General features: G+C 35.4%; 1 protein-coding gene across 1 annotated transcript in view; it reads right to left on the bottom strand.

Annotated features, from left to right (window-relative positions):
• Nucleotides 1-9,992: 9,992 nt before the first annotated feature.
• The window catches only part of LOC129887404 (E3 ubiquitin-protein ligase UPL6), a 35,338-nt gene continuing 25,222 nt past the window's right edge, over nucleotides 9,993-20,108 (bottom strand). Inside the window, exons 17-26 of the mRNA XM_055962485.1 lie at nucleotides 19,944-20,042; nucleotides 19,147-19,214; nucleotides 17,965-18,031; nucleotides 16,459-16,629; nucleotides 16,233-16,322; nucleotides 15,237-15,317; nucleotides 12,865-12,938; nucleotides 10,951-11,022; nucleotides 10,770-10,859; nucleotides 9,993-10,558 (exon numbers count right to left, since the gene is read on the bottom strand). Coding sequence (XP_055818460.1) covers nucleotides 10,492-10,558; nucleotides 10,770-10,859; nucleotides 10,951-11,022; nucleotides 12,865-12,938; nucleotides 15,237-15,317; nucleotides 16,233-16,322; nucleotides 16,459-16,629; nucleotides 17,965-18,031; nucleotides 19,147-19,214; nucleotides 19,944-20,042 — 879 coding nt within the window. The 3' untranslated portion in view covers nucleotides 9,993-10,491. The remainder of the gene's footprint in view (nucleotides 10,559-10,769; nucleotides 10,860-10,950; nucleotides 11,023-12,864; nucleotides 12,939-15,236; nucleotides 15,318-16,232; nucleotides 16,323-16,458; nucleotides 16,630-17,964; nucleotides 18,032-19,146; nucleotides 19,215-19,943; nucleotides 20,043-20,108) is intronic.

The raw sequence follows: 20,108 nt of genomic DNA, 5'->3' as shown, positions 1-20,108 counted from the left end.
TTGACATAGTTCTCCTTCTCGATACCCAACCAATTTCTATTCCTCCTTACTATATGGCTCCGACAGAAATAAGGAGTTGAAAGAATAATTGAAGAATTTGTTGGATAAGGGTGTTATAAGACCGAGTATTTCACCATAGGGTGCTCCCGTGTTAATTGTTAGGAAGAAAGATGGGTCACTCTGAATATGTATAGACTACCGGCAATTGAATAAGGTCACTGTCGCGACCCAACCCCGTAGTCCATGACTAGTGTCTGAATTTGACACTCGTATAATAGCCTTATTATCTATAATCAATCGGCAACTCAACATGATATGGGCTTTATATGGGCAGCACTTCATCTCAAAACTGTCACTTGTATATATACCGATATTACCTGTCTCCAAGGGAGTTAAAATTTTCAAAGATAGGATAGCATAATATGCAAGCCGACAAGGCTGCACAACATAACACATCCCAAAATAAAATTTACATATGCAAGCCGATGAGACTACCACTCCGAATAAAAATGTCCCAAAACATAAGCCGTACTAGTGCAGCCGAACGACATTTATATACAACTCACGCATGTATCTACATACCTCTAAGAGAATTAACAAACACATATGACGGGACAGGGCCCCGCCGTACCCCTAAATACACAAATATATATATTATAAGGATTGGTACCAAAAGTTTAGGCTTTGAGAAAATGGAGCACTTTAAACCCGCTGAGTAGAATCCTAAGCTGGCGGCTCTCCAAAATGAGTATTTGTACCTGTGGGGATGAAATACAGCCCCCCCCCCCTCGATAAGAAAGGAGGGGTTAATACGACATATGTACTGAGTATATAAGCATAAAATACAATAAGAAAAATCATAGCTAAAGTAGAGGTTTCAAAAGACAAGTATGATACTCAAGAAGTCACTGTACCTGTGCCTTATGAAATAAAGTCATGCATGCTTATATCATATATCATATCCGGTCCTTTAGGGATTCGGTGAATCCGTTATATACATATATATCATATTCAGACCATCATGGGTTCGGCGCCATCATCATGTCCTCAGGTCATATCATCATATATATATACCGTACCCGACCCTCTAGTGAGGGACTCGGTGAACAATACAGTAAAACTGTGCACGAATACATACCCGGTCCGGGACTCAGTGAAAGATACATTAAGAATGCATGAGCATAGTAGTGAATAACCATATACATTTAAATCATCATTAAGACTTAATGGAATAATCAAAGCGAACCATTGTTTGAAAATTAAGACGGTAGTCATTTCAACTAACCTTCAGTTGCCATTATAAATTATGCCAAATATGAATTATACCAAAATATGACTTGTACTAAAATATGACTTATACCTACTAAGGTGGATAGAATCATACATATGAGTCAAGGCATAATAATATAAATTCTGAAAATTAAGAACATTCGTCTTTCTAGTATCTCTAAGAAAAAAAGCTTTGTTGGAATTCTATACATTTGTCGTCCGTTTGTTACATAAGATCATGCCAAAAGAAAGAAAGGTTAGCTTTACATACCTGGATGTCTATCTAATGTCCAGCGGCTATGCTACTCTTTATGTTTATAAGTCTACAAATAAGATAGTAGCACTATAATTAGGAATTCTAACGAAAATTGGGCAGCATTTTCCCTATAATTCGTACTTCCGGATTAACTCCAAAATAGCCCAAACAATGCATAAATTCAGCACAATTTACTTAACAACAACAACCACCTTATTCACAAGTTATATACTAATAAATCCCTGCAAAACTACTTCAAAAATGACCTTAAAACAGCCCACAACCAACACATGTCGATAACAATATTAGCGGACAGATTTCTATCTCCAATTAGTTCTTGTAATTACTTCAATTTAACCCATACAAATATGTTATTCTACTTCAACCAAATTTTACACATCCTTTGTAGTTTACACCTTAAACATACCTTAACCATATCATGCATAAAAACAACATCTAACAGCCCCAACATAACTTCACAACGCAATAGAATATTTGAACTCAAAAGTCCTTACACCAAAAATATGTAAAACCTCTTTTCAATTTCGTCTTTAAAAATACCAAAAATGAGCAATAAACATTCCTTTAACATATTTAATTCCCTTATTTAGACTTATACAACAATATTCTAAATCATTCTTCTCAAAACAAATCAAAGATCAAAGTAATTCTCGAAAGTTAGAAACCAAAATATTTGGACAGCTTTCCAAAAAAATTAGATTTATGTTTCCAACATTTATAGTATGATTCCAATGAATTCCATGGAAGAATAGAGTTAAAAAATAAATAATCAACTTACCTTAACCTTGGAGAGATTTTTGAAGTTCAAAGAGTGTTGGGACGTTATTGGATAGGTTTTGAGATAAGGGAGAAGTGGGAGAGAATTCTGGAAATTTTTGTGAAGTGTAAATGCTGAAAATTGCCTGATCTTTGTCCCTTTTAATTGGGCTCTTTGGATCAGTTTTTGGGCTAAATTTTGGACCAAAAATGGTTTATTATGTGGACAACATATTAGGCTTTTGTCCCAAAAAAATTATTGGAGTTTGGCAGCCCAAAGTCCTCATCCATTCCACCAACAATGGGCTGCCAGAAAAATTTCAAAATTGAGTTTTCCCATAATTCACTTATATTGGCCCAATAATAAGTCATTACTTAGCTTAATAGTACCATATAACCAACTCATTAAATTTATACCATGTCCAAATCTTAATACCTCTTACTTCAACTTACTAACTCCTCTTAGAATTAAAAAAAATCACATGCCACCTTTTAAAATTTTAAACCATTCCCACACTTTCAATCAATTTCCAACCAATACATTCACCTACAAGTCATGGTTTATCATATATGTATGAATATTCTACATTGAATACAATATACTAAAACGTTATCAAATGAAAAATATGGGGTATTACAGTCACCATAAAGAACAAATATCCAATTTCAAGGATAGATGACTTGTTTGATCAATTACAAGGAGTAAGTTACTTTTCTAAGATTGACCTCCATTTCGGTTATCATCAATTGAGGTTAAGTGAGTGTGATATTCCCAAAATGGATTTTCGAACAAGGTATGGTCATTTTGAATTTGTAGTAATGTCGTTCGGTTTGACTAATGCTCCCGCTATATTCATGAATTTGATGAATCATATTTTTAAGTCATATTTGTACATGTTTGTAGTGGTGTTCATTGATGATATCTTGATTTATTCTCGAAATGAGGAAGATCATATGGATCACTTGAGGATTGTGTTGCGAACATTGAGAAAAAATCAATTATTCTCTAAATTTAGTAAGTGCGAATTTTGGATGAGGAAGGTTGCATTTCTTGGACATGTGGTTTCCAGTGATAGGATTAAAGTAGATCCAAAGAAAATGGAGGTAATTAAGAATTGGCCTAGACCATTATCTCCTTCGGACATTAGAAGCTTTTTGGGCTTAACTGGATACTATAGAAGGTTTGTTGAAGGGTTCTCATCTATTGTTTCTCCTTTAACTAAGTTGACACAAAAGAAGGCAAAATTCCAATGGCCGGAAGAATGTGAGAAAACTTTTCAAATATTGAAGGATTGTCTTACATCAGCTCCTATTTTGACATTGCTCGAAGGTTCGGATGGGTTTGTTGTTTATTGTGATACTTCGTGTGTTGGTTTGGGTTGTTTCTTGATGCAACATGGTAAGGTTATAGTGTATGCCTCTAGACAACTTAAAGTGCATGAAAGGAACTATCCAACCCATGATCTTGAACTTGCGGCAGTTGTGTTTGTGTTGAAAATTTGGTGCCATTATCTTTATGGGTGCATGTTGATGTGTTTACCGACCACAAAAGCTTGCAATATGTGTTTAGTCAAAGAGAATTGAACCTTAGGCAAAGAAGGTGGCTTGAACTCCTAAAAGACTATGACATGAGCTTATTGTACCATCCGGGTAAGGCGAATATTGTAGTCGATGCTCTTAGTCGGTTGTCTATGGGTAGTGTTGCACATGTTGAGGAAGGTAAAAATGAATTGGTTAAAGAGGTCCATATATTGGCGCATTTAGGTGTGTTTTTGGTTGATTCCAATGATGCAGGCGTTCTTATACATAATGGTTCAGAATCGTCTCTTGCGATAGACGCTAAGGCCAAATAAGACAATGATTAAATTTTGGTCGAATTGAAGAAGTCGGTTGCCAAAAAATCCATTGAGGCTTTCTCCCTAGGAGAAGATGGGGTACTACATTACCAAGGTCGTTTGTGTGTTCCAAATATTGATGGATTAAGAGAGATGATATTGAATGAGGCCCATAGTTCTCAGTATTCAATTCCTTCGGGATCCACCAAGATGTATCGTAACTTGAGGAAGGCGTATTGGTGGAATGGCATGAATAAGGACATAGAGGAGTTCGTGTCTAAGTGTCCTAATTGTCAACAAATGAAAGTTGAACATCAAAGGTCGGGAGGTATAGCTCAAGAAATCAAAATTCCTACATGAAAGTGGAAAGATGTGAATATGGACTTTGTCACGGGTTTGCCTCATGCTAGAAGACAACATGATTCTATTTGGGTCATTGTGGACCAAATGACCAAATTAGCATAGTTTTTATCGATCAAGACTTCTTATGGTGCCGAAGACTATGTTAAGTTGTACATTCGTGAACTTGTGAAACTTCATGGTGTTCCTTTGTCGATTATATCGGATAGAGGTACTAAATTTAGTTCACATTTTTGGAAGTCATTTCAGAGAGGTCTTGGCACTAAAGTCAAGCTAAGTACCGCTTTTCATCCTCAAACCGATGGACAAGCCGAAAGAACAATTCAAACCTTGGAGGATATGTTAAGGGCATGTGTGATTGATCTTACAGGAAGTTGGGATGACCATTTTCCATTGATTGAGTTCGCCTACAATAATTGTTATCACTCTAGCGTCTAAATAGCTCCTTTTGAAGCCTTGTACGGGAGAAGATGTAGGTCTTTGGTGGGGTGGTTTGAAGTAGGTGAGATGGCATTGATTGGTCCAAATTTGGTAGTTGATGCAATGGAGAAAGTAAGGCTCATAAGAGAAAGATTGAAAACAGCTCAAAGTCATCAAAAGTCCTATTTGGACACTAAGAGGAGAGAGCTTGAGTTTGATGTGGATAATATGGTGTATTTGAAGATTTCGCCTATGAAAGGGGTAATGCGGTTTGGTAAGAAAGGGAAGTTGAGCCCTAGATATATAGGATCCTATAGGATATTGAAGTGCATTGGCAAAGTAGCATATGAGTTAGACTTGCCACTTGAGTTTGCTTTGGTTCATCCGGTATTTCACGTGTCAATATTGAGGAAGTTTGTGGGTGATCCAAATTCTATTGTGCCAATGGAGAATGTAAGTATTGGAGAGAATTTTACTTATAAGGATGTCCCAAATGAGATTTTAGACTGTCAAGTGAAGAGGTTAAGAAATAAAGACGTTGTATCCGTCAAAGTGTTATGGAGGAATCAACAAGTAGAGAGTGCTACGTGGAAAGCAGAATCGGACATGATGAAGCGCTATCCATATTTCTTTCCTTTCACTCGAGCCTAAAGGTACTGAGTTATTCATGATTAAATCGATTAAACTCCTACGTTTAAGTTCTATATGTCATTCATATGCATGCATGATTTATGAAAATAATTTTTCTCAAGGACTATGTCTTATGTTAAGTATGAAGTTTACATGTTCTATGCATTTTTCAAAGTTTCCTCATGTCCATGTTGGGTTTCTAAGTCCTTTTTCTATGTCCTTTATATATTATTTAGATCTTATTTGAGGATGAATGTTTCCAAGGGAGAGGTATTGTAATATCCCTCAAAATGCTCATTGGGGTCTCAAGGAGTTGTCCACCACAGAGGCCACCATGTCCCTGGTGCCCCTCATGGACTTCACCCCTAATACACTTGTAGAGGCTGGACAACGGTGGCTCTTCACGGCCCATGGTCCATTTCACAGCCCATGGAGGGCTCCTTGAAGGCCACCTGGTGCCAAAAGTTGCACTTTTCTCGAAACTCTTCTAAGATTCTTTATTTTTTTGACTTTCTAACTTCTGGGGTCTCACAAATATCGATTCATGACTTTCTAACTTCCGGGGTCTTACAAATATCGATTCATGACTTTCTAACTTTTGGGGTCTTACAAATATCGATTCATATATTTATGTTACTCTCATTATGTCACAACTCACGACTCAATCTAGACCCTAGATGTAACACGATGCTAAGGATCCCGAGAGACCCTAAATAAAGCTATTATCCTACATACCATGACGTAAGATAACATGAAATCAAGAGAAAAATTAAATTCAAAAGATAGGTCTCAAAATATAGGTATCTCGACGAAGGACAATCTGAACATAGCATCCCAATAAAAGGAAATCATGCTTGTCTAGTCTGACAATGTCTCTGATAACATAGAAGAAGGCAAATGACAAGCCCTAGCTCATCCAAAACATATGAAAAGGAGATTACTTTGAAAATTAAAGACAACATGGGTGGTTGCGCCCAAATTCATGAGGACTCACCAAGCAAGAAACACCAACTCGAACCTCTACACACCACGAGGATGGAAAGAAGCATCGTGACCTATATTATGAAATAATATAAATAATAGAGTATGTGTTAGTACATAAAATGTACTAAGTATGGAGAATATGCAATGTATGACGTAAATCAAAATAATGTAATGACCAAGGTAAATATATTTAAATACCTTCAAAAGTATCATTTGAATCATAAGAAACGGTCAATGTAAAACTTGTAAGAAATTCATCAAGTAAACATAGCATGAAGGAGTCATAAAACTTTGTGAGAGATACCGTTAACTGACATAAATCACGAGAGCAATATCGTAGAGTACATTATCTTTCCGACACTGAAAAGAGGTAGTCCCCCTTGCCAGGGTAAATACCATTAACATGAGCTATTTGTGGATCCACTAGCTTAGGCTTAGACTATCAATTTAGGACATCCTACGGTGGCACGTAGTTATGGGATCTAGGTGATTGCTCCTAGTCCACTTTGTGCTAAGTAAACTCTCAAAAAGAATATCAATCATAATCATAGCATAGTCATGGAAAAATGATAATAGACTTTCAAGACAAAATTCTTCATAGGTACTTTGAAAATTATAAGAATAGCTCTTTAAATTATATCGTGAACCTCGACCCAATCAAGACATAAAAGACACTTAGTTAAAATATCTAGATCATGATAAGCTTTTCAAATAAAATCATACTTAACTTAAAGTGGCTAAATCTTGGAAAACCTTTATGATGAGATTACTTTTGTTCTGAAGTAAACCTTAGTTTCATAAAATCATATTGATACTTTGTCTAAAATCATCTTTGAAATCATAATTTGTAAATTCATGATGTATGTCAATTCTCAAATCATAGTTCAAAGTCATCAAAAAGGCATAATGCATGGGTTCATGTGAAACATCTTGAAATCATGTAATTAACATCAATTCATACAGGAGTAGATGGTCGCTTCTTGTTTTCTCAATTCATCATTGATTAGATCAACAATCCAAGATTCTAATTCTAGTTTGACTTGGTTCTTTCCTTCACGCGTTTGGCCACTGTTTTCCTATCCTATTTCAAGCTTCTTCCATGTAACCAAATATGGTAACAATCCATATTCTTATTTTTCCTTGCATCATTGGATTATCTGTAAGTCTAATTCATCAAGGAATCCTTCTCAGTTTCTTAGAATGTGTTTTTGCCTTGATCAACTGTCTTCTTCTAGTCTACTGTGAAGGACTTGGTTCCTTCACTTCTTTGTAGTGTACTCTTGATATGTAGGTCTTCTTCAGTAGTTCATTATCATAATCACCATTAGTCCTTATTTGAGACATGTATGAGATCTAATTCTTGATTTAAATCATTTTTTAATCATCAATCATATTGTTAGCTTAGTACATAGCTCTCTAGCCCACATTCCCTAGATCATATACCTCTTAGCGCAATACTTTATTGACATAATGATCAGACGTCTTAGAGGACACATCCAAAATGAATCTGAATTCTTCATTATCGAACTTCATTTCAACTTTTATCAGCCTACTCTTGACCACTATCATACAAGTGATTCACATAGAAATTTGTCACAAAAGTCTTCACAAATGGAAGGAAAAAGCTTAAAGAACAGTTGTGTCCATTGTTGTGCATCCAAGTTTTAACCAACTAGACCACGCCTTTATCATTTGTGTTGGTCAATACCTTTCCATTACAATACCTTTTTATGTTTGAACCGGTTCACTCTGTCAACTTCCACATCTTTTCTTTTATCTTTTTTGTTATAATCCTCTGCAACGTTTATCTTGCTCTCTCTTTGCTATCATTCTCAGGCTCAACAAACTCCTCATCTTCTATACTCATGTGTGGTTCATCGATTATCTTTTGCTTTCTTGATTCTCTTGCTTGCCTGCACCGCGTGAGCCAAGGTTTCTTAAACTTTTCTCTTACTCTTGATAGAAGAGTTCTACCCTTGGCAAACTTGGCAACAAAGGTTTATTCAGTGCTCTTTTCCTCGGTAGGAGTTTTATCATCCAGTTTTCTCTGAGGAAAAGTTTTTTCATCACCTTCTTCCTTGGACACCTTCTCGCCCGATAGTCTTACCAATTTTCTCCTATTCTTCCTCTCCTTAGTCCCACTAGGAATTGGAGACTAATCTTTCTTCTTCCAGTGAATAAGGGAGAGAGGAACATCATGGTAGCTTTCCAGATCTACATTTCCAAGGAAAGGAATGAGGAAATAACTAGGGTCTTTCGTGCTTTCCCTGAGTCTGTGTTCACTTTTATCTTAGTGTCACTACAACGATTATGGCCTCAATTCGTACTGCCACAAGGACTTCTATCACCTCAGTTTTCTCACCTTCTACAAAAACATAAGCATCTTTGTATGCATATACTTTGTTCATCCTCCTCTTTTCCACCCTTAGAGGTTTCATCATCATTTTTTGTAGGTTTTCCTCACAATCATCCTCCACGCTTCTATTCTCGCATTCTCTTGCACCCACATCTTTCTCCTTTCCTTAGTTTATTGTTATGTTCTTGATTTCTTTTTCAAAAAAAAAAAAAAGAGTTGTTTCATGAGAAATACTTTCAACAATAGGAGGTAGGTTGAATCTTTGGCAATACTTGCAGAGCAAGGTTTACAAATAGAGGTTTCCCCTAAGTTCTTGTGCGTTCTCCCTTGTTCAAATTTAACACCCTTTTGTGGAATTTTTTTTTCTTCTGATTTTTCTTTATTTTGGAGGTGTGGACTGTATGGCTGAAATTAATTTTGTGATTGGTGTCTTAGGATCATCTAGCTTCTTAAATTTATCAATTTTAACCTTGGTGGAGGACTTGTATAGTGCCTCACAAAATTTTTGAATCTTAGTTAATGACATAAAGCGCGCTAATAAAGTTGAAATTATCATTTTACGTGCCGATAAAAGATACAAACTAGTACAATATTTCTCAAGCATGTTAGTGTAAGGTGTAGTAATCTGAGAGCCCTCTAGGCAAGCCAACTAGGAAACTACAAGGGGGACTAAAGTTCCAAATGAGTGCACACATGGCCTACTTTAAACTATCATAACTCACAAACTATAAAGAGTTATGTTATGCATTAATATATCAACTCACAATCTATAAAGAGTTATGTTGTGCACTAATATATCAAATCGCAGATCTTCGAGTCTAATTTCCAATGTTTCAATGCGTTCATCTTTCGAACATTACTACGAAGAGTTGAGTATTTTACTAAGTGTCTGACAGAAAAGTGACCCAGATCACTAATAGCGAAATTGAGTCGCCTGCTTAATGCTGATTTTTATGTCCTCAAATTCCAACCAAACATTGTAAAAGTTAGTACTGATTTTTATGTGTATTAGCTCTAACTCAACAAATGAACCATTAACGGACTAAAATCTGAATAATTCCAGATCTATTCGTCAAGTGGACGCAAACGAAGTGTACCAACAAGGTACAACACATAATAAGTAAAAATATATATACTGTGCAAGCTATCCGTTCAAGGATATTACAACTAGCTGCAGTTGGACACCTCGTGAAAAAAAAGATGCATAAACTTGTACAATGAATACAAATGTTTGACAACTTCTGGAGACTATGATCATCCTAACATATAAGCTTCCACAGGTTTCAAATTAATTTTTAACTACAACCTCATTTTCAACGAGTTTGAAATGTCTAGCACACGTGCCATTCACTTCCCAAAGGATGATATACATTGCACCTGGGGTATGTATGCACATCTAGTCCAGGGGCAGGTAATGGGTTCTTATTTACACGTGCGTCTCGACCATCTATTGACTGTGTAGCAATTAGCAGTTCCTTTCCAGTATGCTCCCATGGTGGTGCACAAATCATACCATTCATTTGTTTTCCTTTATGCCAATGAAGAACACAAGCTGCTTCAGATAGAAAGCGGATACTCCAAAATTGCATGCACAGATAATTCCATCAGCTTAAATCAAAACCAGCATCAGCATTTATGGCGTATAACAATTTCTGCTCCATCTGCTCTTTGCTGTATCATAAAAGAAATGCCAGTTACTAGCACCCTTTTATAATGATAAAGGAAAGCAAAGGATGTACACTAATTTAGAAGCACCATATAAAAGAATCTACTTTTTTGAAATTGACCACTCCAACTGCATAGTTATTTCTTTTGCTTTTGAAGTTTTAGGTTTGTATCACTTTGTTGTAACAATAATACATATCACTGGAACAGAGCAAACCTTCTGTATGGTGGAAATTTTAAAAGATTCATGCAAGTAGCTGATGTCGGCAGACGGTCAAGAGCTTCTTCGGAAGCATGCCCACCCGCTCTAATAAGAAGGCAAAAACCAAAAAAAAAAAAAAAGTTGGATACAAATCAAATGCTTCAACAAAAGACATCATATAAAGAGTTAGACTAACCTCTGTATACAGAACAATGGCTCCAAATATTTAAATCCGAGCAAGGGTCCTCGTGAACACCCAGTCACAAACCTGGCACCAGAAAGGAAAAAGTGACGAGATTGATTTAACACCTACTGAACATTAGAATAAATACGAATAACTAAGGAACAGTACTTATTCTGGCTGATTTAGAAGTCATTGCCTACTGAAAATTAACATAGCTACATAAGAGCAGACCAATGAAAAAATGTCTCCACAACTATCTACAATAAGTAATATTCATTTCATGTACAAAGCTGTCCATCAACATTCCATATTAAATGTTGTAAATTTTCAATACAACTGGAATACCTCATTTTACCATAAGGGGTCCAAAGACCAGCTACAACATAGATATTTATAAGTCATTTTCATACATATCCGCATTTGCTCTCTAGGAGATGTTCAAGACTAGGATGTAGGATCAACACATTTAAGTGGAAAACTGTAGTTTTAACCTAAAAGAGACACAAGCTGGTTAAATGCACTAAAGATAATTAAGCAGATGATCCTTTTATGCCCAAAAAACACGTAGAGTAAATCTACGGATATCTAGAAAGATGGGGAAAAAAAACAAATACTAAAGAAGGTTATTTTATGCCAGACCCACCACCATATTATCAGTAACAACAGTTGTTTAATCCTTGGAATGCTCTTCAGAGAAAAAGATCATTCATAAGATATGATGAGAAATGAAGAGAATCTCATAGAGGACCACATGGTGGTGTCCCTCACTTATTTCTTTCACAGTGCTGTAGCTTAACCCTGCCAAATGCCAGATCTTATCTCTTCCTTTTTTTCCTGTTTGAACGGAACCCTACTTGTTTGCAGGCATACTCTAGTGTCCAGGAAACAGTCTGCATCTTCAGTGCCGAAGCATTAATAGTTTCCACAGACTTCACCTAACGAGTGAGCAAAAAGAAAAGGATTCCTAGAAATCCACATGGATCTCTATACAGAGCTCGGAGTAGAAACCCCTAGCACTAATTACTTAAAGATTTGGACTTAGTTTTGAATGATTAAATGTTTTTCACTCAAGAAGGTACTCAATGAGAGTAAGTTGCTTTCTTGTCAATTTTCCAGCATTTGGTAGACACTGGCAGAAATATTTCTTAATTATTTTTCAAAACCAACTGGATTAGGCTTTTCACTGTTGACACAATAAAATCAGCTTTTCCTACGAAACACTTCTCCTCAAAACCTAAATGAATCAAACTTCTGTACCTGCGCCTAACTATTCGATAGGGCATATGGAGACCAAAAAAAAATTACACTGCGGACAGTTTACTTAAGACAAAAACAAAACAAGAAAATCAGGGAAAACATTATGGGAGGGGAAAAACAAAAGACCAAAAACCTCAGTTTCCCTTCCACACCTTTCCCGCTAGAATGTTTAGCTATATTAATTAAGGACGATCCAAAGTTAACAACAATGGCTATACAGTGGCTGATCTCAGAAAAAATAGACAAACCTTTTCAAACTTCTGAGTAAAAGATCCATTGATTGAAAAAGTTAAACGCAATACTCAAATGTCCCAAAGAACCACCAAAATACAGAAATTAAATCAAACCTTTTCAGACCTCAGAGTCAGAAATCCATCGGATGAAGCAAAATGAAAGCACTTTACTCAGTGAAAAAGAAATACCAAATCACTTCCAAATTCATGTTCACCACATAGAGTACGCATAATTTATTAGAACATCATGTTTAAAGATGACAGAAAAGAAGCATAAAGTCTCAGGCATCCTATTGCATCCTAAGATCGAGTTTTAGCAGTTTCTTTTAGCTTTAGCAGTTTGATTTTACATCATATGGCATCCTATTAGCTTTAGCAGTTTCCTATTTCTGAAAAAAGAATGATTCAAGAAACATATGAGAAGAGTAAAACTTACTTCAGAAATTTTCTCTGATTTTCCAAAGAAAAGTTTTTCACAACCTCCCAAAACATATCGATAACATAGTGTTCCTGTGAGAAATACTTCAGTTAGTTATGCACATTTAAAAGACGTATTCAAACTAATAGAAAATCAGAAAGCATTTATTTGATGAAACGACAATGTAGCTCATTAATTTAAATGACTGTTACATATGCTCAGCTTCTTGATAATTGAAGTCTAGCTTTAATCCAAGGTACATTAGCGGCTTAGTACCCATGACTACTATACATATCAAATAAAATATCCATTACCTACTATAGTCGAGAATACCAACTAATCCATAAGCTTACATTTCATCATGTATAAGAAGAGAAGGATACAATCAGATTTTTGCATTACTTTTCCGCAAATGATCTATCACAAATGAATATATGGACTGTTTGAGAAGATTTTTATTGCGCCATCTTAAATTGGTGGGTTTCTAAGTTCTGACCATCATTTATTGATTTTGTTCCCGACTCATGGCAATAATAGCAACAATCTACAGGGGGCTTTATTGGTTGTGCTACAATAGAATGCTCAAGATTGTTCTCTTTCAGAATACCATACATGGGACACAATTTTCTTGTCCTCTATGTTGTGTTAGGTTATAGACTTCATGATAAGACTTATCCAGTAAGTTGGAAAAATCTATGGCTTTGGTTGCCTTCGGATTGGAAAATGTTCCATTTCTGGTTTGGTTTGGGGAGAACAGGTTTTTATGTTTCTTATGAATTTTTATTGCAAACAGAATGGTGCGTGTTTCAAGTTGATTCAAGTTTACTTTGAAGCAAATAGCTCTTGGTTTGGTTTTTCTGGAAGGAAGCAGTGTAGCTATTTAACCACCTTTGAGAAGCTTTCATATGGATGAAATTCACAGATTAAAACTGACTTAAAACATTTTTACTGGTTACCAAACCTTGTTTTTGAATAGAGTTTGTTTGTCAAAGAAAAACTTCTTTCTAAAATGGTGGGATCCAGACCATCTTGCATGTATCTCTACTATTCCACTGAGTCCCACCAGCAAATTTACCGGATAACTTTGCTCACCAAGGCTTAGGCATATGGGAAGAGAGAAAACGTGTGAAGAAGAGAAAAGAAAGAGCGAGGCTACCAATCAAAAGAAAAAGAGCAAGGGAAAAGTGCAGATTGTTAAACTGAAAACATTGTGGATTCATGCTGTTTGATGTACAAGGACAAATAATACCAGCATAAACTTTACATTATTAATATTACATTTTATTTCAATTATAAAACTCTGCATTATTAGCCTTCCTAATACAGTGTATAGCTTCGGCTATAAAACTCAGAATAACTAATATCTGCTTAACTTGTAGGAAATCATTCTATGATTTTATATGGGACAGAAAATTAAATAAAGATACATGTATTAGCAACATTAGGATTAAGACAAGTCTCGACTTTGGTATCATAGTCATAACAATCTATGTATTATTTACTTGTTGTGTACCAAACCCAGATGCACTACATAACAATCCCCACATAATTTGTGTGAACCAAATAGTTCCTAACTGCAGATTTCAAGGGTGTGGCCCCATGCAAAACCCACACTTTTTTGGTTCAGCAAAATCTTGGAGGTGATATTTATTTTTGGTGTGGTCACCAGTTGTCTTTGAAAAACAGAGGAATCAATCAATCAGACAAGTAATTTTTCCCAGTAGCACCCATGAAAGATTATTGGGAATAATTTTTTTAAACATCAACTTTTTATCCCCGTGCATAATATGATAAAGAAAACAACAACTATGCCAGTAAAGGAATCACCCAAAATAAGTTTTGAACATTCTCCTTAGCAGATGTCACCAGATCATGTTTGATTTAAAGCAAGCATTACCCTTAGAGGGTGTTTGGATTGGCTTATTTTTAAGTGCTTTTGGCTTTTAAGCTCTTTTTCTATTTTTTTGTGGTGTTTGGGGAAGATAAAATGTGCTTTTAAGCACTTACTTTTAGACCAAAAAATTACAAAAATAAGCTAAAAGTTGGGTATTCCAACTTATAACGTTTAGCTTTTAGCTTATAAGCTATTTTTAAAAAGCCAATACAAACACCCTCTCAGTTTATTTCTAACCTGATGCACACCGTGAACCTTCGATCCATTATAATACAACTTATTTTCAAAAAATAAATGAACTTAAAGGTATATACTTCTGCCATTAGTTTTAGAGAAACACACACAATATAATTTAGCTTGTGGGAACATGAGGCATTTCTCTCACAAAAATGAGGGATACAACCCACTGCAGATATGTCCAATTCAAACAAACAGGAAACTAATGTCCATAGAAACCTTTCCAGAAGAAACTGAAGAAAATTGCAGAAGCAGTTACCTTATGGTAACCTCCTGTATAATTGGTATGAGCTCTAAGGTCATCAATGTCAATGCCATCGAGTGATCCAGAAATAAGAAGCTGAAAACAGGGCAAAAAAGTGAGACACAGAAAACTAGACCTCTTACTAATTAAGAACATAACAATTATAAGACATCTAGACTAGAATAACACAAAATGATTCCCGCACATTGGATAATTTTCCAGAGTACAAGTAATTTTATCTTGTCCAGGCTTCTATTGACTTTCTTCTTCGCAATTCTCGTTTTCTATTTTTCATCTTCTTTAGGCAGCATATGACAGCTTGTTCTCAATATGTTGGTGCTTGAAATTTCAGTCATTCAGGCATCATGCAAATCCTTCTTTTGCTAATCTTGTTCTTTCATAATTTCTCAGGCTTTTTCATTCAAATCATTTATTCGCAGCAAAAATCATGACAGATGAAACTAGTTCTTTGTAAATGGCTAAGCTGATCTCAATAACCTACTACAGATAACAAGCCCTACAGGTCGCTTCATCCAGAGTAGTCTATCATGCCTCAGTGAAGTAAGGGGAGTGGCTTGGTTTACTTTGTTAAGATGTATATAGGCAGTTGAGATGCAACTTGCGAGCGACAGGCAACTTTCCTGAATTTTAAGTGCTGCCAGGATATAGCCTATCTCGAGATATATTTTAGACAGGCTAGCCTGTCATTTATCTTCCTTTCTTCTAATAAAATGATACTCTCTCTGTCTAAACAAGAATGGCACTTCAATATATTTGGAAACAATTTAACTTGGAACTTCCCATTTACCTTTAATGACATGATTTTATAGCCACAGAAATCTCTATGGCATGTTTTCACAGCAAGTTTCAAAAGTCTTTCTTTCTTCCTTAAACTATATTCCCAGTCGAATATCACATAAAATGGGACTGAGGTAGTATAATAGGAAAACCAACAATGTTTCTGATGTAAAAATATGTAAAAATGTGTAACAGAGGTATAAATGCTAGCACCTGAAGTTCATGTTCATTAAACATGTCAATCCACTCTTTTTGTATTAGCTGTTGGAAGCCCCTCAGAAAATGAGAACTTTGTTGACGGATCTACATCATCAAAAGATAGACTAAGTAACAACTATGAAATGGATATGCATCTCACAAGGGTAAAAAATCTTGACAGAATTATTGTGATATTGCAACGCGAGTTGGTTGGAAAAGAACAGAGTGAAGGGTTAATAACCTGAAAGTTTAAACGATGGTTGGCAACAAGATGAATAAAGGTGATGACATTCTCATTAGTCACACGTATGCTTTTCCCACCAGGAAGCAGCTCTTCTTCAGTTTGCTCTCCATATTCATTATTGAGAATGACAAAGTACAACTCAAGATCTGAAACATCACCTTCGTAATGCTGAAATTTGAGAAGTCGTCAAAGAATGAGGTAATAAAATGAGTAATAGGTAGAAGAGAAAAGTGATTTTCAAGAGATGAGGAAGACACCATGTCACTAGTACAGAGTCAAAATCAACACACATGCCCCCACCATATTCTTTTCTAAATTTTCTCCATAAGGCTCGCCTACTATTTTGCAGGGCCTGGAATTTTCCCCCTTTATAAGACCAAAGACTAATAGAAGTAAAAGAAAGGAGGAGCATATTCAAACCCTCATCCCTCACAGGCTCAGAACATAACAAAAGGAAAGATATGTCAGTTTGATATTATGCCTTAGCAAGTAACACAGATAATAATAACATAATTTTCCTTTTCGAAGGAAAAAAGAATAGTCATTAGTGTTAGTGAACCCCTAGTTTGTCTTGAAAGACAAATTACGGATATTGGACTGTTATGGTTTCAACTGGCACAAAATGGATATTGAGGGTTCTTTTAGACCCCACCTAGTTTGGCATGGATGCATAATATTTGTGGCTGTAAACTTCCAAATTTCTAACACAAACGATTTGTTTATGGTCTTTCTTGTAGTTATGGATCCAAACTTATTTTCTCACCTGCAATACTCATGTGATTTGGACTAGAATGAATTATCTCTACCATCTATTCTAACTATTTAGGCTTAGCCAGGGGGCTAAAAGACACTTCAAAAAGTTGACCAAACAATAAAACAGAAAGCAGGGAATGACCAAGGCCGAAAAAAATAAAGGAACACGAATACCTCAAAATCTTTATCAGTCAATACCACTCGTAGACATGGTAAGATTTTTTCAATAGTTCTTAGACATCATAAGATCTTATAACGAGATTCTTTGATAACTCTAATTTACCAATTCTAGGAAAAGGTGCATCTCCTATAAAAGTATAAACAGAAGATGGAAATATGGGATAAGAAGTGGCAATAGCCTGAAACACTCTGTTTTTTAACAATAGAAAAACCGATTCTCACTGCGAGTTTACATGAATATTGGCTCTCCCAATTACAACATCCTTCGCAAACTTTTGCCTTGAAACAAAGAACTCATGGTTGTCCAAGTTGCATAGTGTAAGAAACCTAAAACAGAGGAAATAAAGAAAAACAGGGGAAAGGGAAATAAAATTTAAAAAAGAACTTTCATAGAACAAAATGTTGTTTCACAAAATTAGAAGTTGCATTGTTACTTATCCACGGAGTACAACAGAAATATATTTAACCATCTTTACCATACAGAATGCATCAACATAAATATAAGAACCAACACTAGTATAAATAACCCAAATATGATAAAGTGGTATAAAGGATATTAAGAAACATCACCTTCAGGAAGATGAGATGGCGATACAATTCTGGATCCAAGGAAGGAAGATCATTCAAATAGTTATACCTAAGGAGCAAAGTTACGAGAACGAACCAAGTGAGTGGGGCCAAATATGCATGTCACAATGAGCTATTGAAGAAATGACAATTGGTTTTTCTCTTTGCATTTTATGACCAACAAGATAGAAGTTTAGAACTGGTAGACATGAGAAGGCCCTTGAAAAGAAGGCACTCCAAGTTGACGTAAAGATTTCTATTCGATTAGGTCTTCCATACCCTTCCAAGCCCACACTGTCTACACCCTACAGTGTTTTCAGTTAAAATATTGTTCAAAATGTCTATTGTGTTGTAATATGCAGGTCCATGTCACTCTTAACCAGAAAAGCATTATCGGCTTACCTAATATAAGATTCAGTTGCTTTTAGATCCTCAATATAATGATTGCTTTCTTTTAGCTAGTAATACTATTTTGTGATTGCTTTCTTTTAGCTAATTACTGCTCTGCAACACCCAAAGATTGTTAAGTGTTCAATAAAACAGAAGGCAGAAATAAAATATTGATAAAACAAGGTTTCTACATGTTATCTCAGTTAAAATAGGCAACCTCACTTGAATAGCATGCCAATTTACAGAAACTAAGTTTGCATGAGTTATTGTATTTAACTATAATATATTTATTTCTAAATGGATATTAGGCCAAGCAAAGTGAAACAGTGAAAGATATGTCATAATCTTCTTCTAGGTCAGTTCATCACCAATTGTTGAATTACAACTGCAGTAGGGAATCGTTACACCATAATAAATATTCATAAAAATACCAACTTCTTAGTTCCACCTACGGAACTATCTCGTGTTAACCAGAGGGGATGACGTTTAAATGAACAACCATGATTAAATGGTACATTGCAAGAAAGAATTTTCTGGATCCATAGAGAATATAGACATTACTTTGTGTCAATTGCATGAATTTACTTACTTCTGGAGAAAGCAGCTGGTCTCTTTTAAAAATAAGGCGTCATTATCTACTTCCTTTTTGAGTTTCCAGTTATCTTTCTAGGAAGGTTTTATGTGTCAATTCTTCCAGAAAATTTGCACAAAGCCTTCGTCATGCGTTCTCTACATCATAAGGATCCAGACAACTACAAAATAAATTAAATCCCAAGACTTTTTCTATTAGCTTACTTTTGCTTCAACTTGCTCAAAAAGAATGTTGCAAATGGAATATCAACAAGGATGCCTTCAAACATTGCCTACAACAACACAAAAGGAAAAAAAAGCATTTACTGTCAAGATAAAATATTCAAGGCACAAAATGGAAATACCTTGAGAGGAGTATATCTAATGAACAATGTCCCAGCTTAAGACCCATCAGCTCAAAAATAATAGGATATAAGTGCTGCTAATTCCATCTCTCTTGATAAGATGCTTTAATTTTTCTCATAAGATTATCTAGTTAACTTTATTGTAAAAGATAAAGCAGAGCTGCAGTGGATCCACTAGGCACATGTTGCAATTTACCTTTCATTTTTGGTTCTGGAAGTTGAGCTGAACTTTGTTTAATGATGTTAAATGAAGAAATGTACTATCATATCTCATCATCAAAATACTTTGAATTCAAAATAAGTGCTAAACAAGAAGAAAACTCTCCCTTCCATCATCAAAGAAAAGGTGTTCACACAGAAACAGTTTCCCAGATAAATCACATAACTGCTGTTGTTTCTTCTTCTGATCCGTTAAATCACATAACCGGTTTCCAGTTAAAAATGAGAAGCTTTAACTAATGAAATGCATATTTATATCAAGATGATAATGACTTGATAAATGAGCTATAATCAAGATGATAATACCTGCTAGGTGTAATTTCCACCAATGCGTGTGTTTTGTTTAGTTTAGAAAGAATATACAATGGCATGTGAGAAAATTAGTCAATCACCCAGCTCAGAGGTCATATTAAACAAGCATTACATAACTGCCAATACCTTAGCAAGAACCGTCCCCAGAAAATGAAAATACTGGAGGTGTTGATCATGAATCAGCCCAGATCCAGGATTCGGATAGAGTAGATGATCCGCAGTTTCCTAAATACACAACGAGAGGCAAGATAAGTGGAAGTTAATGAATAAATCAATACCATGAGTGTAAAT

Source organism: Solanum dulcamara, chromosome 4 (genome assembly GCF_947179165.1).
Source record: "Solanum dulcamara chromosome 4, daSolDulc1.2, whole genome shotgun sequence".
Taxonomy (NCBI): Eukaryota; Viridiplantae; Streptophyta; class Magnoliopsida; order Solanales; family Solanaceae; genus Solanum; species Solanum dulcamara.
The sequence above is the reverse complement of the archived record's forward strand: the minus strand, read 5'-3'. Positions and strand labels throughout refer to the sequence as shown.